At 34.5% G+C, this 26,689-nt stretch overlaps 1 protein-coding gene across 1 annotated transcript; it reads right to left on the reverse strand.

Moving 5' to 3' along the window:
- Nucleotides 1-863: 863 nt before the first annotated feature.
- On the reverse strand, nucleotides 864-22,609 carry CISD2 (CDGSH iron sulfur domain 2). The gene is made up of 3 exons (XM_003774332.4): nucleotides 22,289-22,609; nucleotides 3,465-3,679; nucleotides 864-2,013 (listed from the first exon to the last, which is right to left on the reverse strand). The coding sequence occupies exons 1-3, from the start codon at nucleotides 22,389-22,391 to the stop codon at nucleotides 1,924-1,926; spliced, it is 408 nt and encodes a 135-aa protein (XP_003774380.1). The 5' UTR covers nucleotides 22,392-22,609; the 3' UTR covers nucleotides 864-1,923.
- Between the last annotated feature and the right edge of the window lie 4,080 nt (nucleotides 22,610-26,689).

Below are 26,689 nucleotides of genomic sequence, written 5' to 3' on the forward strand. Positions count from 1 at the left end.
GGATGTCCCTCAATTGGAGAATGGCTGAACAAGTTGTGGTACAGTAAAGAAATATTATTGTTCTATAAAAAATGATGAACAAAGCTGGTGATAGAAAGACCTGGAAAGATTTACATGAACTGATGATGCTGAGCAAAATGAGCAGAACCAGGAATACACTGTATACAATAACAGCAAGAATGTACCATGATCGACCATGAAAGGTTTGGTTCTTTTCAGTAGTTCAGTCATCCAATGGAATCCCAAGAAACTTGTACAGAAAATGCCATCTACAACCTAAGAAAGAACTAAGGAGACTGAATATAAATCAACACATGCTATGTTCACTTCTTTTTTCTGTTTTTTTATGTTTCCCATGGTTTTTCCCATTTGCTCTGATTTTTCTCTCCCAACATAATTCACAAAACGATGTGTATTAAAAATAAACAAAAAAAATAGTCAATTCAGGAACAACAACAAAAAAGCAAGTTTAAAAGACTTCAGTACAATACAATTATAAACCATAATTCTAGTGAATCAGAAATGAAACCTATTCCTCATCTTCTAGTAGAGAGGTGATGTGTTTAAAATGCAGAAGCAAATAACACAGCCAATGTGGGATTTGTTTTCTTGTATTATGCATATTTATAATGAAAGTTTTACTTTGCTTTGCTTTTTATATATGTTCAATTATAGGGATAGAATTGGAAGGAGAAATAACAAATGTTTGTAAAAAATTATCCCTATTAAATACACATACACACACACATATACATGAGATATATCTATATATGTGTGTGAATTATATATACTCCTGAGAACAAGACTAAAATGTATGCTTGATGAATAGCATTTTCTTCACATACAACTAAATGAACTGAATGTACTGAACACTATTTATTGCCAGACACTCTTTTAAAATGAGAAATAGCCCAAAGTACAAAGAAATAAAACAAATTATTGTTAATAAAGTTATAGTTGCTTTTTTTGTAATTTCCCAATAAAATATTTATTTTAAAAAACTTTCTTGTCTTTATTAACTTCTTTAGAATTGAATTTTTTTGTGTGTGGTCTTACATAACTTCTTTAGAATTGAATTTTTTTGTGTGTGGTCTTACATGATAATTTTAACTTTATTTATGATCACCCCCAAAATCACAAGTTGAAACTAAAAAATCTCCAAATGTTCTTTCCTTATCTTTAAGCCAATAGGTCTTAATATGCTATTGTCAGACAAATTTTTATTCAAAGAAGTTCCTTTAGAAGAATCTGTAAACCAAAGAATCCTTGTTGTAATGCAAATAAGCACCCCTTTAAGTTATTTGGATTTTTAAAAATCCTGTTCATCTAGCTTTCTCCAGTTGGGACCCATATTGCACTAGGATCCTTAAAGCAGAAAATCTATCTTTATCCCAGTTACCTAACATATTGCTATCCTACATTCATATAAAGATAACAAGATTGAAGAAAAGTAATTTTAAAGTACAGAAGTGTTTGAAAAATATGTATTTTTACACTGTAGAAAATAAAAGGAGTTATGTAGATACCGAAAACACTATTATCATATAGATAAATACAGATAAATAATTTTAGGAGTATTACAGAAATCTTGGGTTAACAATCTCGCAGTTAAACATCAGTACCAGGAATATGATTTTATTGCTAAAACACAAAGGAACTTATAGTTTCATGATAAAAAGGCTTGTTCAGTTTTTAAGTTCTACATAAATATGATTCTTCTGAGTACACAAAGTATCAAATACAAAACAGTAGTGTAGTAAGAAAACTAAATGGCAGAAACAGTGATCAAATCAACAACAGTAATTAAGACTACTAAAGATATCATCTATGCCATTCAAAGGCACTTGTAGACACAAATAATTGAAAAATACAATGTAATATGAATTGATACCACAGAAATTAAAAGTAATCAGTCCAACTCTCTTATACTTCTTTCTTCTTCAATATTAGTGGACCAACATTATCTCCAGTTAATTCATTGTGTTTATTATGTGATCCATCACAGGCAGGAAACTAGAAAAGAAAAAATTAAAAGTGTTGTACAAAACACAGGATCCAATAAATTTAACTAAACTAAATAAAAAGCAAACTGATTTTGAAAAATGATTATCAAGTACTTTTGACCAAACTGCTTCATTTTATTTAGCACCTGACACAATAGAAAATGGCTTCTGATACTACTATATAGCCTTCTTTTCTTTTTAATGTTTCAAATCGAACGTATGAACAATTAAGACATTATTAGTTGAATTTTTTTTTTAAATCTCAGAAGATTCACATCAGTCAAAGACAGGCTTACAGAAAATCAATGAAAATGCCTAATTATTTTGCAGCTTTAAATTAAAAACTTATTTCGAAGCATATTTATGTTGCTGTGTGGCTCCAACCAAACAGCATGCATTTATTAAACTTCTACCACCTGACAGTCACTGTCCAAATAACAAAAGGGCATGATATTGACTTGAGTGAACTCTGTAATCACTCTGAAACTGTGTTCCCTTTTGATCTGTAAAATTAACACTCTGAAACTGTGTTCCCTTTTGATTTTGGAGTTTCAGGGCCTCGTGGGAAAGCATATCTCCCCAGACAAATGTCGTTATTCAATTAGAAATCTTGGTCTAAAAGCACCCCATTGATCTTTTGGGGATGCCAGACTCTTTCAGGAAATTCCAATTAGAGATCTGGGCTGGCTATTGATAAGCATCTAGGCCTGGGACTTTGGCTTTCTTTTCAACCTGAAACATGAGCCTCAAGATTCCTTTTTAAAGGGCAATTTCTGAACTCATTCTTTGAAGAAGGTTCAAAGCAGCTCTGCCTCTTTGACATAGTGGCCAGGACCCTGCCTGCTGAGAAGGCATTCTCTTCTCAGTGCCAGCCTCCATTTCCTTAATAGGACTTTGCCACTAAAGAAGTCAGTCTTTTAGCAGTGGCTTCCTATCCAATAATCAACTTCCATTTTTGCCAAATAATATTTCGGGTTTCATGAATTCTTTCACGAAGAACCTGCATTGACTAAAAGGGGATTTCCACAATTCTCTGCATTGCCACTAACCTCATCAATGTCAACTGGAAGTAATATTGATGACTTCAAACAAACTATTTCCTTGTTTATATGAATTTTAGAAATATACATATTTTAAAGTGACAGAAAATGCTATTAGATATTCTAAGATAAAATTTTAGTTTAACTCTTATTTAAACTAAAAAATTCAGTTTAAATTTTGATTCTGAACAAAGTATAGCAGTTTACACAAATTTTTACTGAAAATGGCCCAACATCTTTCCCATTGCTCTATTTTTCAAGAGTGTATCTATATAAAACATAAATATATACATAATGAGAAATTTTAAAACATCATGAGAAATCTTCCATCATGTGGAAAGAATCTGACTTGTGATTTAGGGAAGTAAAAATGCTATAATTGGAAAGAATTCTCATGTTTATATGTAATTAGGCATCTTACCGTCTTAGAACGCCAACATCTACAGTAAGCAGCTTTAGTGAGACACAAATCTTCAATGTTTATTTCATTCACTACTTTTGGATTTTCCTTCTGAATCTTGAGATTAATCAAACTATCTTTTTGTTGTTTCTTCTTTGGGAGGAATGGACGAACTGCAAGGTAACCTAGCAGTGCAAGTACACCCAGGAATGGTAATAAACGAAGCCATTCTGAAACTAAATACATACAGATTTATTAAGATTTGCAGTGTTCTATCTTTAAAAGTAAATTATAAACTATTACATAATTAATAAAAGCATATCCCCCACACTTAGGATTTTATTTTAATGAGTCATTGTATTCATCTATCACTGTAACTTCAGATTGAATAACAACATCATAATGAGTTCTAAAGCAAGGTCACTTGTAATTAATGACATTCTGATGTTCTTAGGTAAAAAGGAAGCCCATTAAATATGATTATAAAAGAATCCACATTTTTTATCACCAGTATGATACTAAACCAAATCTATCCAAAAGCATAAGCATTCTCCATTTCTAAAAGAATGAGTTTTTATTGGTCTTTTATTATTTACCATCCTAGTTTTCTTCAGTATCTTTTCTCTTGCCTAAGGACCATCTTATGTAACAAACAGTATTTTATAAAGGAAAAAAAAAGGAAAATGGGAAAAATTACTTATCAACATATGGAAAGTCTAAATATATGTAATATGCAAACGTGTCTGAGCTTCTCACTTTCACAAAGGCATGAACTAGGGATGTCTTTTCAAATTTCTTTATTCCAGTCATGCTTTATAATTTTACTACATTCACTTTTGGTTTTTGATATGTGATTGTCTTTTGTAATGTTTGTATATATTATTTTCTTGGCTCTGCATACCTTATTTTTCATCAGTTCATGTAGATTTTTCTATTCTTCTCTGTATTCATCACATTAATAATTTCTTCCAGTCTATATTCCATTACATTCACATGCCATACTATGTTTTACTGTTACCCACTTAATGGGTATCTACTTTGCTTCCACACAAAAAGCGCTATAATAAATATTTTGGTATATAGGGATTTTTTGGCTTCCTTGTGGTAAAAGTCCAGTAATGGACTCTCTAGGTCAAAGTGTATGGACATTTTAATTAATCATGTAAAACATAATACTGAACTTCATTCCAAAGTGATTTTACCAATTCATAATTCTATCAACAAAGCATTATTTCAATAAATCCACAAACCCGCCAAAATTGACTTGCCATTTTTTGTCATCTTCACCAATTTGCAGGATACCAGGTGAAACCGCAGGGTTGTTTTGACCTGCATTTCTCTTATTATTAGTGATATGGAAGATTCTTTCCAATGATTGTGAATTCACTAGTTTACAATTCTTCTGAGAATTATTCTTACATATCCTGTGACCATTTATATATTAAAGAATGGCTATTGGTCTTAAATGTTTAATTGTTCATTTCCCTAGATAATGAATGGTGGTGTTATTCTATCAAGTTTTTCAACTTGATTGGCATAGCATTAAAAGTATAAATTAATCTTGGTAGTAATTGTGTATTATTACATTAGCATAACCCCATGACAAGTAATGAATATTCTTTAATTTGTAATTTAATTCATACAAGTCTTTGTTGATGATAGACTGATTCCCAGATATTTTATGTATTTTGTAGTTATTAGCAATGGGATTTATTATTGTATAATTGCTTCATGGATCTTACCATACATAATTTGAAATATTGTTGATTTTTGAAGGTTTATTTTATAGCCTGCAACTTTGCTGAGCTATTATCTTGATTAGCATTTTTGCTAATTTCCTAGAATTTTTCAAAGATTCCATAATACCGTCAGCAAATAAGGACAGTTTTATCTCCTCTTTCCTATCTTTGTTTTTAATTTATTTTACTTGTCTAATTGCTGTTGCTAACATTTAATAATAAGGAGAATTGGCATTCTTGCTTCACTCTAATTCAATGAAAAAACTGACAAAGTACATGATACACTGCATTTGATGCTTCATTTTGGCTTTGGGCATAGATTTTTATGATGCTAAAAAAAGATCTCACTATGCCCATACTTTGTAGGACTTCTAGAATTAATTCATATTGTACTCTGTCAAAGGCTTTTTCCACAATTACTGAGATAATCATGTGGCTTGAAATGTTTGGGTTTTTTATTATGAGTATGTTGATTATTCTCCTAATGAACTATCCTCACACAAGAAATCCCACTTGGTCAAATGAAACATCTTTTGGATAACTTACTATAATCTATGTGAAAAGATTTTGCTTAAAATTATTAAACTGATTAACATTAATATACAGTACCTTGGTTTAGGTATTAGGGCATATCTCATTAAAAAAATTTGATAGGGGTGCTTTTTTGCTCAATTTTTAAAAATAATTTGTCTATTATGAGTTACTGTTTTTAAAATTGAATTCTTGAACAAATTCATCAAGATAAAGAATTGGGTTTTATTATTATTATTACTTTTATTTGGTAGTTCCATTATACTTAGTTCTATTTCCTTTCCTGAATTTAGGTTAAAATCTCTTCCTAGTCTTCTGAGAGTATTTTATATTTTTGAAGATTCACGTGTAGCTTTTTTTTGCGTTGTCAGTTGTTAGCATATAATACATTCTGGTTGCTCTTCTTTAAAAAAAATTTTTTCTTCTGGTTTTATTGTGATTTTACCTTGATATAATTTGGCATTTTGTTGATTTGATTTTCTTATCTCTTCTAAAAAATTAGATTAGGTAAAGGTTTAGCTAAAGGTTTATCAATTCATTATCTTTTCTAGAACTAATTTTTAGTTTTATTTCTATGGTTTTATTGGTTTCAAGTTTGTTTCTCCTCTAATTTTTAATATCTCCTCTTCTTTGCTTATTTTGGGTTTGTTTGATGGATTTCTAATTTTTAAAAATGCATAATCAGTTCTTCAGTCCTTTCTTTTTTTTATTTTATCAATGTATAGAGAGATGGCATTTCCTACCCTGAGGACAGGCTTTGGTTATATCCCAGAAATTTTAGCATTTTTTTCACCATTATCACTTTTTCATATATACTGTTTCTATGATTTACTCTTTGACCCACTCATTATTTAAGATTTCATTGTTAAGTTCCCCATTTGAATTATTTTGTTTGTGGTCCCTGAACCAAAGACTGTTGATTACATTCTGGTCAGTAAAGGATAAACTCACTATTTTTGTCTCTATATTCGTTTATAACATCTCTGTGCCCTAAAATGTGGTCATTTTTTGCAAAAATCCATCTGGTGCTGAGAAATATATATGTGTACTTTGCTGCAATATCCTTTAGAAGATATCTAGTTTCTCCAGCAATTTCTTCATATCATAGTTTCCCATTATCTTTTTGTTAGATTTTTGCAAAACTGAGAGGGACAATGAAATCTGTCATTATTGTTTTACTGTCTTCCTGTAGCTATTTCCTTTATTGATTTGGGTGCTTGGACATTTGGACCATATTACAAATTTAATTCTGATACCAGTTTGTTGTCTATAATTTTTTGAGCATAATGTAGTTTCTATTTATCTCTTTTAAATTTCTGAATGTTAATTTTTGCATTGTTAATTGGCAAGAGCACAACTCCTGCTTTTTAAAATTCATTTGATGCATAATACATTTTTTCTTCCAGCCCCAGTTTTATTCTGACTATTTTTAAAAATATGTTTCTGATAAGAAACAGATTTTGGGGTTTTGTTTTCTTACCTAATCTGTTACTCTTTTTAACTTCTGGATTGTTTAAAGCATTTACATTTAAAATTATGAGCTAGGTTGGATTTTTTTTAAAAGTTATGATTTTTCCTTTCTTCTAGTATAAACACAGAACTGTGGCTCTTCAGTTACTAATATATATATGTAACAAATAGAGAGGAAGTTGGGGAGGGAAAACAAGAGATCTGATGGGACTAGAGATATCTTGAAAATATATACATATATATATATATATATATATATATATATATATATCCCTTTTTCTCTCCTCCTTTCTCAACAAGTCTTCTTTGTTGGTTTTTAACTTTCATTTTCTGTGTCACTTTCTAGACAGAATTTTCTTTTCTCTTTCTTTGCTATCCAACTTTTCTCTCTTCTCTAGGCACTCATTCTCTAGTTTATGTATGTTCATATAATAAGTTCATAAGTATATTTATCTAATCCCATTCAATTCTATGCCTTTCTCACAGAATTAAAACTTTTGAGATATCTATTTTGTGCTCTCCCCTCTAAGCAATTTCTGCCACTTTTGTTAGAGTTTGCTGTCTGGTCTAGCCTTTTCCATTATGCTTCACTCCCAGAAAAATTCCTTCAAGCTATTATAGAGAAGACATTTTCCCATGGCATGACTCCCCCACATCCCTAATAATGCAGCTCATCACTGACTTTTGTCCTCCCTTGATCACCTTTCTTATCTATTCGTTCTAAACTTTTTCTCTGGGTCCCACAGATGTCAGCTAACTCTAGGAATTCTAACTTCATTCTTCCTGAAGCAGGACAAGTGGTTACTCTAAACACCAAATCCCCACAATAAGTACTAGCACAAGATCCCCATCTCTTATCATAAAATGCCTCTTTACCCATGAACATTCATTAATGATACTTCCTCCTAAATCTGTAGTCAACTATTTCTTCTCTGCAGTTTCTCTTCTTCCTAAAAGAGAGGAGTCATTTTTACTTTACACTAACCCTTAATTTGAGCAAGGCACAGTACATGCTCCTCTCTATCCTCCTTCCTTCTCTCCTTCTATTCACTCTTTCATTAATTTAGTTCTGCAAAAACTATTGATTCACTTGTAGCAGGGTGTGGTGAGATTCAAGCCATAATGCTCCAAGGCCTACCTCTTCACTATAATCTCATCTGACTTCTACCACCATCTTATCTCTTCGTATACTTTCAGAAAGAAATTTCTTCATGCTCTCTCTCTTTTCACTCTGCTGCTGTTCTTGGCTACTACATTCATTCATCCTTCCTGCATTTCTGATGTTGGTGATATTCACAAAGGGAATAATCACTTCAGGTTGATTTTCTTTCTAGAAATGCCTCTCTATTAATGAACATTCATCTTTTTTCATTTATTATTAAGCTAAGATTTGAAAAGTGAATCACCATGAGATGTATCCTGAGTTCCAATGCTTTTTGGAACACATTATTTCATTCCCTCCTATATTCTCTGGTAGATGTAAAAGTCTTGTGCTATTTGAACCCTTCCTTTGTATTTGAAGGTCATTTTTCTGGGTACTTGCAGAATTTATTTCTTAATGGGATTGTTAAATTTCACCACTACAATATGTCTTGGAGTTTATGGCTCTCAGTTGTTTTTGGTACCCCTTCTGCCACACTCAGAAATCTATAAATTCTTTCAACTGGCACTTTGTTTTTTGTGTTGAGAAGTTCTGAACACAATTCAACAATTTTCTTGTATTATTTCTTGAATTTTGGTATTCAGGCTCTGTGATCTGAGTAAAAATTATAGGTTCTTCTGGGAAAACTAACATCCTTAAGTTGTCATTAAGTATCCAGTCTTTGAAATTACATTTTGCTTGTATAGAAAATATGAATATGAGAGAAAGAAATAGAGAGAGAGAATTTATTTTATCTTCTTCTGGAGTGTCTTTTACTTCTATGTTATTCTAAATTATTTCATTTCTTTGATGAGACTTGCCACCATGGATTCAAAGTTTTTCTATTCTGCCCATTATATAGGCAATTTACATACAGATCATAAATTCTGCTTTCATAATTCCTAATTTTCTTTCAAACCATTCAGAAATGTTGTGTAGTTTAATGCTCTATTCAAAACTCACAAAATCCTCTATTTTGTTTGATATTGGATGGTTTTCTTTTGTTTTATAATATTTTATTCATAGATGCCTCAACTCATTTACTAGATATAGAGAACATATTTCCTTTTGCAGTTCATGTCTCTATTGTTGGTTTATCTGCTTGTGCTCAAGGTCTTTGATTCTTCTTTCCCCTGACCACTTTGATATTTTCAGTCTTTCCCTCCATATATCCTCTATTTTTTTTTCCTGGCTCCTTTCCCTTAGGCTTAGTTGAGTGCCATAAAGTTCTCTACATATGTTATGTTCCCTACATACACAATATCCTTCCCTGTTCTCAATGTTCCTCAGGCTTCTGGCCCAGCAATACACAGCACTAACACTTTCTGTTACCCTAGTGTGTGCACATTTCTGTCATTTAGAGTTTGGATTTCTATGGTACTTAAAAGAGGGAGGCATGAGTGTGTAGATTTGAGTCCTATCCAAATATGCCCATTCCCTATGGTCTTCTGTCTTCCTGCAAATCTCTGTGGCAGCATGCTGCTGTGCTGGCCATCAATAATTTCTTTCTCTGGCTTCTGTTACTTGGATTTTCCAGGCCTCCATGTGTTTCTCAGATTAATAACTGGGCTTGTTGATCCCTAATCCCTCATCCTCTCACTATATATTTATTAAAGATGACACATTAAGTTCCTACTATCCTCCCAGCAATTGAACATCATATCCTCATCTCTTTTCATTCCAAAAATTCCCCATGACACAAAAGAAGTCCTATTTTCAAATGTTCTTAGCCAATCTTAGCTAGGTAATAGCCTACTGGCTTTTCTATTGTAATTTAGGTAAATCTTATTTTAGTCTTTTATGTATCCGTATGTCCCATCAATATCTAAGTGCAATTTCTCCAAAGTGAAAAGGTGAAGGTGAGATCTTTTTAATCTTTTGGATAAGAGTTCTAAACCTTTTTTCTGTTATAATTTCTCTGACAGTCTCAAGAAGCTTCTGGGTTTCCTTTTAGAATAATGTTTTTAAATAACTGAAAGAATTGCTAAAATCCAATTTGTTGTTATTTAGTCATATCTGACTCTATGTGACCCTCTGGATTTTTGTCCATGGGGTTTTCTTGGCAAAAATATTAGAGTGGCTTGCCATTTCCTTCTCCAGTGTGTTCCTGTTTTCAGATGAGGAGCTGAGGCAAATATAGGGGTTAAGTGACTTGCACAGGACCACAGAGCTAGCCAGTGTATGAGGCTGAATTTGAACTCAGATCAGGCATGGTACTCCATTCAGCATACCAATTAGTGGCCTGTTAAAATGGACAGTTAATGGACAGTAAAAATATGTTTTCTCCCATCCAAATTCATAGACACTCTGAAAATTATCCTTTTGGATAGTTTGATAGTTTGAATATGTTATATAATTTGGTACATATATTTGCAATTATCCAGAGATATTATATATAGCAGAATATAATTTTATTTAATTAAGGAATTAACTGATATACTGTCTGGATTTATATAATGATATATTTTGCTAGAAAGTGGGCCCAACTTATTTTTGGTTTATAAAATCATGTCTCACCCCTCATTATACTTCCCCAGCTGTAATGTTCTCTTCTCTAAAATATAATTGTTCTCTAAGAGCAGGTTTCTAAGGGGAATTCTGGAGGCAACCTTCGTTTTAGTTCTGATCAATAATCACCTCAAATGCAGCCAGGAGTTAAAAATCCAAATCCTTTATTATCTCCTTCAAAATACCCCGGCTAGTTTTCTTAGACGCCTATCTATCTCCTTGGTTCTGAGAGCTCTTGCCACTTGTCCTTTGCCTCTGTCAGCTTCAGCCTCCAACTCAACTCTCAATACAAAGCCTCCAGCCAGCACAAAGGTGGAAGTTGGAATGAATCTGTCTTGCCTCCGAGAGTGGTCTTGTGGGATTCTGACTTGTGAATCTCCTGGACTGAATCCTGACTTGTGAATCTCCCAAAAGTCTCTAGTGGGCTTCTGACTTGTGAATCACCCGAAGTCTCTAGTTGAAATTTCTAGCTTATAAATGCTCTCTAAGGGTGTGAACTAAGCATTGTCTCTATCATTCCAGTGACTTAGCACCTTGTTTCAAGTTCTGGCCCAGCCTCCAACAGAACTTGTCAGTGGCACTAGAATTCCTAAAGATCTGAGAATTCCCATTGCAAACTGGGGCAAAAACCTGGAGGAAAATCTCAAATTCTTCATAGAGAGGTAGGAGAGAAACAATTAAAATATCTTCTGTTCTGCAGTGGACCACAAAGAAAAAGTTGGTCAAAAGCATTAATGAGTTAGATTCTATAAAAGCATCACAAACATTTACTACATTAAATAAACGTTTATGGGCTGGTCCAAGAACCTAACCACTGTGTATATTAACATTATATGGAACCCCCAAAGTTATATCAAAGAAGCAATGAACATAGGGCAACTATAAGTCAGAGACTACCTCTATTGGTTTCAGCAGATTACCTCACCAACTTTTCTAAGAAAATAAGCTCATTCTTTCTCCCCTACTCCACATCTCAAAAACTACTGACATTCTTCAACAGTCCTTTGTTTCTACCTGGGGAAAATGTGGTCTTTTCTCCTTGACAAGTTGAAACCTTTTCTACTTTTGACCTAGATGCTATTACCTTTGGTTTCTTTTGAGAACTTACTCTTTTTGCTCATTTATTCTCTCTGTCCTTCTCACCCAATCTCTTGACATCTGCCTAAATATGCTGAGATCCTTACAAATTCCCTCAGGCTACCATCCTACATCTTTTCACTGGAAAGTGAATGGATGCCCATCAATTGGAGAATGGCTGAATAAATTATGGTATATGAATGTTATGGAATATTATTGTTCTGTAAGAAATGACCAGCAGGATGATTTCAGAAAGGCCTGGACAGACTTACATGAATTGATGCTAAGTGAAATGAGCAGAACCAGGAGATCATTATATACGGCAACAATAAGACTATACAATGATCAATTCTGATGGAGATGGTTCTCTCCAACAATGAATTGATTCAAACCAGTTCCAATTGTCCGATAATGAAGAAGAGAGGACTACATCCAGAGAGAGGACTATGGGAACTGAGTGTGGACCACAATATAGCATTTTCACTCTTTCTGTTATTGTTTGCTTGCATTTTTGTTTTCTTTCTCAGGTTTTTTTTTTCTTTCTAGATCTGATTTTTCTTGTGTAGCAAGATAATTGTATAAATATATATATATATATATATATATGTATATTGGATTTAACATATAACTTAACATATTTAACATGCATTGGATTACCTGCCATCTAGGAGTTGGGGGGAAAGAGGGGAAAATTTTGAACAGAAGATTTTGAAAAGGTCAATGTGGAAAAAATTACCTATGCATATGTTTTGTATATAAAAAGATAAAATAATTAAAAAAAAACTATCAACACTTGTCTCTGCTATTTCACTACTTGTTTCTTGATCTCTTGCATTCTGTTATCTCTGCTGAACCTAGTCTCCAACAATCACAAAATGTTTTCAACTATTTAATTCTAAGATCACTGGCTAGTTCTTATTCCCCTTGATCCTTTATTACTTTCTAGTGGCAGAGTATATAGAACATTGGACTTTTAATAAAGAAAACCTAAGTTCAAATTTGGCTTATTAACTTGTGACCTTGGGCAAGTCACTTTATAATTCCTACTGCTTGCTATGTAGATAACTCCAAATCTATGCATTCATAATTCTAGTTCTAATTTCTTTCCTTAACTGCAGTTCTGCATCTACAACTGCTAACTGGATAGCGCTACCTGGATGTCCAATTGTCACTTCAAAATCAACTTGTGCAAAACAGAATGTATTTTATTCCACGGAAAGCCCATTTCTTCTTCAAGCAACCCTATTTCTATTGAGATAGCACCATCTTTACAGTAATACAGGTTGCTGATCTCAAACAAAGCCTTCTTTGACTCAGTTTTCCTCTCTTTTACCCCTATATCCAATTCCTTGTAAATCAGGTTTTTTTTAACTCCCAGATTACTTTCCGTTTTTTTTCTCTATTCACATGACCACCACTTAGTTGAGGCCCCAAGTTGCAGTAGCCTCTTAATTTGTCACTTTGTCTTTTGTCTCTTTTCTATCCAACCTGTCCTCCACAAAGCTATTTAAAAGAAGAAAAAAAAACCTTCATAAGGTCCATTCCAGATCATGTGACCACCCTGCTTATAAACCTTCAGTAAATCACTACTGCTTTCAGAATTAAATATAACCCACACACACAGTTTGACATTTAAGAATCTCTATAATTTGGTTCCAATCTATTTTTATTTCATATAACTGCCTTTCACACTGTACACCTTCTCATCCAACTGGCCTACTAACTTATCTCTAAACTTAACATTCTTTTATCTTAATGGATTTAGCATATGTATACATATATATATATACATGCATATAAGTACACTACTTATCTGCCTTTCTCATCCTTCTATTCCCTTCTTAGGCACAATAATATTCCGTCATATTCATATACCACAATTTGTTTAGCCATTCCCCTATTGAAGGGCATCCCCTCAATTTCTAATTTTTTTGCCAGCAGAAAAGAGCAGCTATATATATGTGTGTGTGTGTGTGTGTGTGTGTGTGTGTGTGTGTGTGTTCTCTACATGTTTCAGAAATGAGCTATCAAGAGAAACTTCAATTTTTTTTTTACCAGTTACAATTGCTAACTGTATCATCATTTTCTATCCACCCAATTTATTCTATTATCTCTCCTTTCACCCAGTTCTTACTCAAAAGTGTTTTGCCTCTGACTAGCTCCTCCCTCAATCTGCCCCCTTTACAATCTACCCCCAGTGTTATCCCCTCCCCCTCTTACTTTCTTGTAGGGCAAGATAGATTTCTATACCCAACTGAGTATGAGATAATTTATCCCATTTTGTCTCTGCCTTTCCCCAGTACATTCCTCTCACCCCTTAAATTTATCTTTTTAGATATCATCCCTTCATATTCAATTCACACTTGTATCCCTTCATATATATATATATTCCTTCTAACTGCTTTAATAATGAGAAAATTCTTAGGAGTTACAAGTATCATCTTCCCACATAGGAATGTAAACAATTTAACTATATTAAGTTCCTTATGATTTCCCTTTCCATTCTTCTTCAATCTTGTATTTAAAAGTCAAATTTTCTATTCAGCTCTGGTCTTTTCATAAAGAATGCTTGTAAAATTCTCTATCTCGCTGAAGGATAATACTCAGTTTTGCTGGATAGGTGATTATTGGTTGTAATTCTAGCTCCTTTGCTCTCTGGAATATCACAAACCCTCTGATCCTTTAACATGAAAACTGCTAAATCTTGTGTTATGGTTCTAAAATACTTGAATTGTTTCTTTTTGGTTGCAGGTTTCAGAGCTTCCAGATTAAGGAGATTTCCTTAATCTGGAAGCTCTGAAACCTGGCTATAATATTCCTGATAATTTTTCATTTTGTGATCTCCTTCAAGAGTTAATCAATTGGATCCCCTCAACTTCTACTTTACCCTCTTGATCCAGAACATCAAGACAGTTTTCTCCAATAATTTATTGAAAGATGATATCCTGGTTCTTTTTTTGATCATGGCTTTCAAGTAGTCCACTAATTACTAAATTCTCTCCCCCAGATCTAAGTTCCTGATCAGTGTTTTTTTTTCCAGTGAGATATTTCACATCCTCATCTATTTTCATTCTTTTTTGTTTTATTGTTTATTGATTTCTCATAGTTAGCTTACATTTGCTTTATTCCAATTTTTAAGGAATTATTTTCTTCAATAAGTTTTTGTTCCTCTCTTCCATTTAGTCAATTTTGCTTTTTAGTCATCCTTCTCTTCACTGGCTTTTTATACCCTCTCCACTATTTGGCCTAGTCTTTTAAGATGTTATTTTTGTGTATGCCTGTGTGTGTGCGCGTGTCCTTTACCATGTTGTAGACTGATTTTTCAGGATTTTCTTGTATCACCTTCCATTTCTCTTCCCAATTTTTCTTTTACCTCTCTTACTTGATTTTCAAAATTCTTTTAGAGCTCTTCCACAGCCTAACAGCAATTTATATTTTTCTTTGGAACTTTGGATAATAGGAGCTTTGAATTTATCTCCTTCCAAGTATGTGTTATGATCTTGTCACCAAAGTAACTTCCTATGGTCAGACTTTTTTCTGTTGTTTACTCATTTCCCCAGATTATTTCTTGACTTTTAACTCTTTGCTCAAGTAGAACTCTACTTCCAGGGTAGAGGATACAATGTTCCAAGCTTTAGGGGTCCTGTGCAGCTCTTTTTGAGATATTTCTATGGACTGTAAGTCCTCAGTTTTTCCCAAAGTAATATGATCTAAGGAGAGGTTATGTTTATTACTCTCCTGGACTGTGGTCTGGCTTGTGAGTGACCGCAAGCTCTCTTTTCTGCCCTGGAACTGTGGCTGCAAGCTCTTGTATGCTAGTACTCCTCTTTGCACTGGGACTAAAACTCAGGATTGCTACCCAGATCCAAGTAAAGGCAATGCAAGAATACTGCTCCTGGTGCCTGGACATCTCCTTCTGTCATGTTGTCTGATACCCTTATTGTCTCTGTGGATTAAGAAGCCTGGAAACTGCCACTGCTGCTACTTATTCAGTCACCCCAAAGCCTGCTACTGGTTTGGTGTGGTCAGGGCTGTGTTAACAAGGCTTGTGATAGACTGCACTCCACTCTCACTCTGATGCAATAGACCTTTTCTGCAAATCTCCTAAATTGCCTTAGTCTAGAAAGTTGTTTCACTGTCTTCTTGTTTGACACTCTAAAATTTGTTAAGTCATTATTTAAAGTCATTATTAAGATGGATTTTGGGAAAGCTCAAGAGAGTTCCTGATTGTACTCCACCATCTTCCATGGGAAGTCTTTAAACAAAACCTTAATAGCCATTTTTCAGATGTTTTGGTTATAGATAGGGAATAGTTTTCCGAATATTAGTCCGAATGGATTAGATTATCTCTGAAGTTCCTTTGAATTCTGATACTCTATAATTGTGAAATTGAAAGAAAAATAGAGAAATCAGAAACATCATGTTTAGGGAGGAAATAAAGGTAAATTATGGATAATGTTAAGTTTGTGGGTTTTAGATTTGCTTGGCTTTTGTTGGGACCAATTTCATTAGGGCAGGGAGCTACTGAGCAACATGTAACTCTGATAAGTAAACCCCTTTTACTAATGTACATCAGCAACCATTCAATAGTTCTTAGTCTTAAAAAGTTGAATTAGAATATCAGGTCACTTGCTCAGGATTACAAATCTAATATGTGCAAGAGACTAGACTTTAAACCATCTTGACTTCAAAGTTGATTCTTATATACTACACAATGTTCGCTCTATTAGTGCAAGGTAAGAGTCAGACGTCCAGGTACTGATGTCTTAAAACAAGCTGGAGACAGAGCTTTTAAACTTAGAGAAGAGGGGGGAAAACAAAAATGGAGAGAAAAGCATAGGATTAAAGATACAGATTTAGAAGTCACTTATACTCAGATGGTATATGAAACTGTGGGAATAAAGGAAATTACCAAAGAAGAAAGTAAAGAGGAAAAGAGGCTCTTTCTGATCTCTTATTTTATCCTGAAGAATATCCACATTAAGATTTTGAGCAAACAAGTCATTCTGAGTAGTATAAATACCAAAATTAGCTATAAATGACACAAAGAAAAACATTATCTGTATCCAGAAAAAGAAATGGGAATAAAAATACACATAATTTTACACATATACACAATTTGTGTATAATGGTGGCTATCTCTAGGGTGAAAGGTGGTAACAGTAAAGAGAAAAAAAGAAATTCACATGATAACTTTGTCATTTATTTAAAAGGAATAGCAACTTGGACACAGTAGATTTGCAGCTTCATATACAATCATCTTTTTAATTATATTGTTATAGAAATGTTTTATTCCATAAATTAAAAATAGTTGTTTTTATTTAATACAAAACTAAGAAGATAGCCCAAGTGTGTGAAGTCTCTGAAGCAACAGAATCTTAAATATCCAGTAAATTAGGATGATCAAATGCAGCAAAAATAAAGATCTGAAAAATGGCCCCTGAAATTTGTGATTATGACGTTATTGGTAACTATCGAGAGTATAATTTTAGAAGAAAATAGATGATTAGTAAAAAATGGGAAACATTAGATACATAGAAAGATGGAACTACAGGTAAATGGGATGAAAGGGCCAAGAGAAGGCTTTTTTTTTTAGGATTCATGAGTCTAAAATATATTTATAAGCAGATGGTAGGGAGGCAGCAGTCATAAAGAAACTGATGACTAGGGAAGAGGGAATGACTCCCAGAACAAAATGCTGGAGAAGGTGAAAGGATTAAAAAAAAAAATGTGAAAGAATACAGGATCCAAAAATGATCTAACCTTAGGGAAGTAGAGATAATTCTTTGGTGCCCAGAGGAAAGGGAAATAACTGCTTGTTGGCTTAATTTAAGAATAAACAGAGAAGGAGGTGAGAGGAATGGGTTTCAAGTAATCTACTCTCAATTAAATGAGAAAAAATAAGTTTCACCACAAAAAGAACCAAAACTTAAAACCAAATGGACACAGTTTCTTCACCAGAAAGAAGTTAAAAAATGGTAGCACAAGAGAATTTGGACAGGTTTAACTGAGAAAACAGATGGGCTATCCAAGTGTTACATTGTTAACAATTATGTAAGAAAACAGAAGAATGCCTCACTGGCATTAAAAGTTGGGAAATTATGAGTTCAGATATTGCCTGACACTAGTTGTGCTACAAGTCATTTAACTTCTTTGGGCCTCAGTTTCATTTGTAAAATGAGGGCATTGGATTTGATGACCTCTAAGATACCTTCCAGTTCTAATGATACTATGATACTGTGGTTCTATGATTTCCAGGGGAAAAAAAAAACTTAGAATAAGACTTGCATAGAATTAGAATATATAGAAAGATTACAATCTACACTAACAAAGGAAGAAACTATATGGATGAAATAACATCATCTGATCACCTACCTACCTGGTTTTGACGCAATCAGATAATTCAGCACTAAATTGTCAACAGATAATTTCACTGGTTAAAACTCTCATTTAGTACAATACAAATAAAAAACCAAAATATGAACATTGACAGCCCCAAGGAGTGTCACTCTATCCACGTAAGAAAAATGTGTAGGGAACTAGTAGCATACCTATTAAGGTCTTAGATTGTTATTGTAAACCCTGGGGATACACAATGTCTACCTCACTTTGTGGTTCAAGGCAACAAATCTTTGCAAAGAAGCAATACTCAGTTTAACCACCATGTTTTAAATCTAGCACTATACTGTTTTCCAGATTCTGTTAAAACTATGTTTTTAAAAGTGTTAGAGGACCTATTCAGATGACAATTAAAAAAAAATTAATCCAGTTATTACTAGCAATAAATTCATTCTAGTCTTCCTGGATACAGATAAGTACTGTTTAAGTACTTAAATACACTTTGTAATCAAGAATACCAGTATGTTTACTAGGAAATGCAGCATCATCGTGAGAGAGCATGTGACTGGAAAAATACTGTGTGATGTTAACATGAGAAAAAAGGACACATGGAAAATGTAGCAGGATTTATGTCTCTGGAACATTTTTAAAAGAATTCAATGGTGAAAAAAAGTTGCTGGACAAAGTCCACTTTATTCACAAAATTAATACCACAAAGTAACCTCCACATTGAAGAAGTTTCACAGAGGGTACACAGATTTCTAAGTCTGTAATGGGCTGAGGTTTGAGCTGATGCACTGAGGTCCCAAGTACATGAGGCTAGATAGTAATTGGGCTATACTCTATTAATATACATGATTGGATAAAGAATGGTCCCTGCCCACTCTCCGTGCAAGTCCTGATGTGTTATATAGGAAATGACGATTTTGGTGGGTGGAGGCAGAGAGAGAGGGGAGAAGACAAGCTGGGAGAGATTGGGCTGGGTTCGAGGCTCCGAGCTGCTGGTTGTGTGGCTGCTGGTCGAGCTAGCTTCTTGACTCAGCTGCACACATTGCTATCGCCGATTCTCTTCCACCTCCGATCCTTCTTCACTGAGAATAAAGACTGACGATTTTCCCCTAACCTGAATTCCTGTCTCGTGCTGATCTTAAAATACACGATCTTTCCCCTAACCTGAATTCCTGTCTCGTGCTGATCTTAAAATACACGATCTTCACATAAGTCTTTGATGATATTGTACAAAAAAGTCAGTTAAAACTGTCTTTTTACCAAAATTATTTTAATTTGTCTACTTGAAAATCAAAGTGGTCATAAAACAACGGCTATTTCCAGATACTAAACAAATGGGAAATTCAAACACTTAAGTGTTCAAGAAAGATGGAATATGATTAAGTGTGTGAAAAATACAAAGATGGGGTAGCTAGGTGGCGTAGCCCTGAAGTGGGGAGGACCTGAGTTCAAATCTGACCTCAGACACTTAACACTTCCTAACTGTGACCCTGGGTAAGTCACTTAACCCCAACTGCCTCTACAAAGAATAATAATAATAATAATACAAAGATGGTTATGAGAGTATGAGGAAGAAGAGATGTCAGGTTTCATGGAAATTAAGATTTCAACAGGCAGAAATAACAGAAGGACATCCTAGGCAAAGTGTAGAGTGTTTAAGAGAACAGTATATGGCTATTTAGATTATGTGAAGAAGGAAAATATGAAATAAGGAATTAAAGAATGGTTAGAGCCAACTTGTGGAGGTCACAGAATGCCAGGTTGTTTGAACTATATTTTGTAAATAGAAGCAGTCGCTGAAAATTTTTGAGAGCAATAGAATATCCTGATCAATATATAGTCAGTGCATTATACTCCCCTCTTTGCTAAGATGTGAGCACTTATCTAGAAAGAATGGTATTGAAGGGGGAGGGAAACTGTTCCCTTTAAGATTATCACTCTGAAACTGTGTTCCCTTATGATCTGTGTTCCCTTTTGGAGTCTCCCCCCAAGATAAATTATCTTTCGGGAATGCCAGACTCTTTGATTCAATTAGAAATCTTGGTCAAAAAGCACCCCTTTGAAGTGTTGTTAATTCCAATAGGAGATCTGGGTGGGATACTGATAAGCATCTAGGGTCTGGGAATCTTGGCTTCCTGAAGCCTCAAGACTCCTTTTAAAGGGCAGTTTCTAAACTCACTCTTTGCAGAATGTTCAAAGCAGCTTGCTCAGCCGTTAGAACCCTGTCCAATGAGAATGCATTCTCTTCTCAGTGTCAGCCTCCATTTACCTAACAGGACTTTGCCACTAACAAAGTCAGTCTCTTAGCAGAACTGGTTTCCTGTCCAACAGTAAACTTTCATTTTTGCCAATTAATAATTCAGGGTTTCATGAATTCTTTCATGAAGAACCTCTGCGCTGACCACAAGAGGATTTTAACAACTCTCTGACTGCCAGTAACCTCATCATTATGAGGATCAAATGAGATAAGATACGTAGAATACTTTGTAGAACTTGACCATAAAAATTCTGGCTACTATTTGTGTAAAATGTTGCACATATTGTCAAATGATGTTCCTGTGTGGGCTTGTTTGAACTGCTTTTTCTTGTTTTCTTTGTAAATATTTTAGTTTAAAAAATGGCTTGCTAGGTAGGGAAGAAGGGATGTATTTAGAAATGAAGGCAATATAAAACAAAAAAAGTTTTAATAAAAAATTTAAACTACCTATCCACCAGGAAAATTAATCTATTATAAATTAACTCAAGAAAATACTTTACAATTTAATCAAACACTTTGAAGTAAACAGACTAGTCAAGTCCTTAATTTCAATTTTTAAAAACTAAAACAAAATCAGCAAAACAAAATATTCCTCAATACTATTTGTTACACTATAAAGAGGAAGTAACTGAATCTTACTTTGAGAAAAACAATACTTATTAACCTATTAAAAAACTAAAGTGATCTTGAGTTTCATGACAAAAGGTTAACTTTGTGAGTTTTTTTAATGTTTACATAATATAATTGAAAAAAAAACTATACCTGATTTTCTTTGTAATCCTGTGTATCTAGTAAATTTTAAAATACTATTTTGATAAGGAGTCTATTAGCCTGCCAAAGTATATTATACAAAACGAATTAAGAATTTTTATACTAGAAGAACCTCTCAACCATTAAATAGGATACTTTCATCAAAATGAAGAAAATGCACACTAGACAAAGTTTCATAGTTTAAAAAAAGAAAAACGTGCTAATTGAATTTCAATGTAATTGGTTTCTTTGTAACTTTGTTCATTTCTAAAGCATTTTAAACCACACAATTGCCACCCCCACCAAAAAGAAAAAAAAAATCGAGTTTAAGAATCCTTCCACTTGAATTCCAATTCACACTTTCACTTTTAGATCCACACAAGGATTGTACCAGAGTTCGGGATTACCCCCATACTACAGCCAATGAAGGTCATTCTAGTTGAACTTTTTTTTAGTGGTGTACCTTTTTAACCTTAAATTATCTAAGTCAGCGGTTAGCCAAGGCCAGCGGAAAGGGGAGGGGCAGGCAAATCCGTGGGGGCAGCTTGAAGAGCCGGCACCCAAAGGTCCTGTCAGGGGGAAACTTGGTTTGCGTCCTCCGACAAGCGTTTGATAGATGCAATTCAAAGTGTCAAAAGCAACGCCCCTTTCAAGAAACGGGCACAAAGGGAACGCGTAGGTAGCTCTAAGTACTTCGCCAACGCTCGGGGAAAGGGAGCCCCCCAGGGTGACCCCGGTTCGGAGTGTAGAGGTCTAAGAAAACATAGGCTCTATAGGCAATGACGCAGCAATACGCGCAGGCGCAAGAGCCTTAAATCTCTCCTCCCTCCCTCCACTTCCCAGCGCTCTACGGCACGTCACATGGTCTCGCGAAGAAAGCCCGCCCCCGAGCGTGCTCCATTCCCTCTTCCCCGTCCATCTGTGGCAGAGTGGGGATAAAGCCTATGTTAAATTAAGACAGTTATTCTCCATCTCTCCCTCCCCCACACAGATAATACACACACATAGACCTCCAGTTTTTTACCTGTGAGCCGGGCGAACCCGGTAATGCTCTCCGGGACTGGAAGACGTTTGAGGTAGGCTGGGAGCTGCACCTTTACGATGCGGGCCACGCTCTCCAGCACCATTCTGTTTCCAAGCAGCGTACGTTCTGCTTTCGGAGGGGGCCCTGACTGCTACTGCGCCTGCGCCGCGATCCAGGACGCTTTCAGTCGCTGGGCTGAATTCGGCTCTAGGATCTCGGGGAGGCGGATCGGTGGTAGGCCCGCAGCTAAGGAGCGGTGATCTGCCGGGTGCTGATTGGTGGAACGGCTAGTGACGTAGGAGGAACAAACGTGAGCCGCGGGCTGAGAAGAAGTTGCAAATTGGGCCTACCTTTTAGGGAGTTCAACCTTGTGGAAACCTGGAAGCTAAAAGGAGAAAGCGCGCGCATATGCTTAAGTATGGGCGTGCCCGGGATCGCTTAGCTTTTTTTGTTTCGACTTATCTTTTTCCGCGGGGCAGGTGTAGACAAGGACGAGACCAGAGCCACTGCCTGGGCCTGAAAATGAGAATTGACTGAGGCCAAATTATACGGCCCACGTCACCTTCTGCTTTCCCCTGTTACCGGACAAGGAAGCTAACTTTTTTTTTTTCCATCTCAGAAACGGCTGAGGAAATACTCCCTATTATCAGAGCTCCTCCAAATCCAGCCAATAAACACTTATTAAGCGCATACTGTGTATGCGCAGAGCAATAGCCAATAATTAGGATTTATATAGCATCTAAAATGCTAATAGCATTTTGCAAAGCATTTGATATGTTAAATTTGTTAAATATCATTTGATATTTGTTAAATATCATTTGAACCTCAAAGCAACACCATGAGGTGGGTAATGATATCCTCTGTATTTTACAGATAGGGTAACTGAGGCCAAAAGTTTAAGTGATTTGCCCAGAGCCCCTCAGCTACTAAGAGAGTTTTGAGGTGGGATTTGAACTCAGTCTTACCTATTCTGAGCCTAACACACTTTTTTTGGACACTTACCAAGACTCCCTGCTCTCAAGAAGCAACAGTCTAATAGGGGAAGACTATACTAAAAACTGTATACAAGTAATATAAATATAAAAATGTAGGGTAAATTGGAAATAACTTGAGGGAAGGCTTCTTGCAGAAGATGACATTTTAGTTGAAAATGAAGCTAGGCTAGAAGGTGTAGTTGACATTTCTCAAAATATATATTTCAGAAAACCACCTCATAGTTCCATATTGTCCGAAAGTTGCAGAGGAAAAAGGTTGGATGGAGTTTACTATTATTTTTTAAAATCATTTAATTTGGCAGAACAAAATTCTGCTTTTATAAGCTGGGCTTCACCAAGAGGTCTTCTATGTATATGTTAAAATTATAAAGAACAGGTGTTTATTCAATAGAGTAAGTTTGTTCAATTTTCTTCTAATTATCAATACCAAGATTATAAAAGGAAACTATAATAGTCAAACATTGTTGGCTATTCTCATGCAATTAATACAGAGTCCAAATGGAGGTTATTTCCTATGGATGTAGATCACATGTTCAGAAATTCCTCAAGCATTTTATCGCTGTGATCATTAATGTAGGTGATGTATCTATTGTCCATTGACAATAAGCACTTATTAAGCATCTGTCATATGTAAGACATTGGTGAATGGGGACACAAGGAAAAATGAAAAAACATTTCTTTGTTGGAAAGTTTATTAGACTTCTACTAATATATCTCAGATTAAACAGTATATGAAACAATGAATTAGGACCCAGATGAACAGAAAAAAAGAGTAGGCTGTGTGGCATTTGAAAAGTTGCACAATGTTTTCAATGACTCCAAATTTTTCCTTGAAACAGAATTACTACATTCATTAAGGATGCAAAATTGTTGAATACCCAAAAGACAATCAAGAAACATGTTCAACATAGTAACTTAATACCATTTAATTCCATACAAAAAGCAGCATAAAAGATAATTTGAGATGGGGTGACTACTGAAGCCAGAGTTAGGGATAATAAGTGGATACCTTATGTACTGTATTATTATTCTTGCAATGTTAAGGGACCTAATGGAAGTCCATCAAGTATGAATTTTGTCAGGCATGATAATATGTACTTAAGGACCCAAAAAAAGGACTAAGGTTTAGAGGACCTGCACTCAGCATTAGTGCATGAACCATTCACAGCTGATGAAATCATGGATCCTTGAAATATGAAGAACACTGTGCATTGTATAAGGTGTTGATTAAATTATTTTTATTGTCATGCTTAAGTGATTGAGGGGATGTTAAGGATATAGAACTTGCCAGGTATATTAGAATTGCTGGAGTCTAATTAGGGCTAGCTCAAAAATATTGTCATTATGGTCTTAAAAAATAAGAGACCAAAAAACCAAAAACAAAACAAAAGGAGACAATGACTTGTTGAAAAGAGGGAAGCATTCTGGGGAGGAAGGGATTTCTTCATCAAATTCAGTATCTCAAACCCCCAAATTATGACTTTCTCTTAGTAAAGGTCCCTGAGCAATGACACCTAGATTTGAACTTGGAGATGCTACAAATCACTAATGGAGAAATAATAAAGTAACTGAGATTCCATCTCATTCCTAGTAGATTGGCAAAAAGAAAAGAACATGTTGTAGGTGCTGCTATGGAAAAAAGGCACATATTGTAACTAACACTCTAAATGACTAATGATGCATTGATGATGTAGTGGTGGGTTGATAACATTCTGGAAAGCAGATTGGAACTATGTCCACAAAGTCACCAAACTATTCCATTTGATCCACCAATACCACTATTAGCTATATACCCCAAAGAAACTAAAGGAAGTGAAAAAAGATTCATATTTACAAAAATATTTACAGCAGCTATTTTTGTGATAGAAAAAAACCTGGAAATGAAGGGAGTAGCCATCAATTAAGGTATGGTTTATGAATAAAGTGGAATATTATTGTGCCATAAGAAATGACAAAATGAACCATTTGAGAGGAGACTGGGAAAACCTGTATGAGGTGATGCAAAATAAAGCTAAACTAGAAGAATAATTTATACAATAATAATATTATAAATAAAAGCAACTTCAAAAAACTTTAGAATTCTGACCAATATAATAATAAAACATGATTCCAAAGGACTGATAATGAGATATTCTGACAGATAAGAAGATTCAGAATATAGTAAGAGACAAATCTTTTTGGATTTAGCCAATGAAGGAACTTGCTTTGCTTGACTATGCATGTTGATTACAAGAGGGTTTTTTTTTTTTTTCCATTTTTGGGTGGGTGGGTGGTGGAACAGAATAAATGCTTGTTAATTGAATTTTTTTTTTGTAGATGTAAAATTTAAGGATCTTAAGTCAGCCTGTCAACCCACAAATTCACTACTTAAAAAAAAATGTTTAATGTTTGGGAATTGTCTTTTTTTAAAACAATAACAAAATGCTGTTAACAGCTAAGCATCCCTGTTCCATTTCTTCCCATACACATAACCCTGCTTTATAATAAAAACAGTTAAACAGAGTGACAATTTACATAGCATTCCACACCTGTAATCTATTCCCTTTGTATCAGGAAAAGGGAAATGTTTCATCATTAGTCTTTTGGAATTAAGATTACATTGACCTAAGTTTTGCTGTCTTTTAGTTTTATTTTTCTGTGATTATTCATCTGTATTGTTTCCGTACTTCTGGTTTCTTCAGTCTCTGTTTCTCTGAATTCCTCAGAATTCCTCATATTTGGCATTTATTATAACAGCTTGTTATTACATTCATGTATTCAATTTGTTAAATCTCGGCTCAGTTGATGGGTGCTGTAAGAAACAAAATATCTTACCACGAACTCCACTGACTCACTGATGAATGCAGGAAAGATTCATTCTACATTGTTGCAAGAATGGGTGCTTAGGTGAATAGATATGTCTTTCAAACGCCAAAGGCAGCATTTTATTTCTTATCCTGAAGCATAAATTCCTCTTGATTCCCCATTAATTGGAATCTCCACTCCTCATTACATAGCCTGTCACTGCTCCCAAGGAGCTTCCATTCTAGAAGGAGGAAGATAACAATGGAAGTCTTGGGACAAAGAACAAAATATTCTATTCAAATCTCAGGTCACCACCCCTGATTATAAAAATCGGTCCCGACTCCCAAGGAGCTTACAGTTTTTTGGGAGGGAAGGTGACCTCTTCCTTTGATTATCTTTTTTTGTCCTTGTGTGTGCCAGTTTTCCAATTTTCATAACTGTGGAAACCAAAATGTCCATCTATTTCTCACAAATTTCCCTTTTTTTTTCCTTTTTAATAATTTGGTTTCTACATCTTTTTCTAACCCCTCATATTTGGCTAATTTTTACATCCCACTTCATAAAAGTTTATTAACCCCTATAACACAGATCTCTGTGGATAATTAATCTCTGAATTTTCTGC

This window comes from Sarcophilus harrisii, chromosome 6, assembly GCF_902635505.1.
Source record: "Sarcophilus harrisii chromosome 6, mSarHar1.11, whole genome shotgun sequence".
Taxonomy (NCBI): domain Eukaryota; kingdom Metazoa; phylum Chordata; class Mammalia; order Dasyuromorphia; family Dasyuridae; genus Sarcophilus; species Sarcophilus harrisii.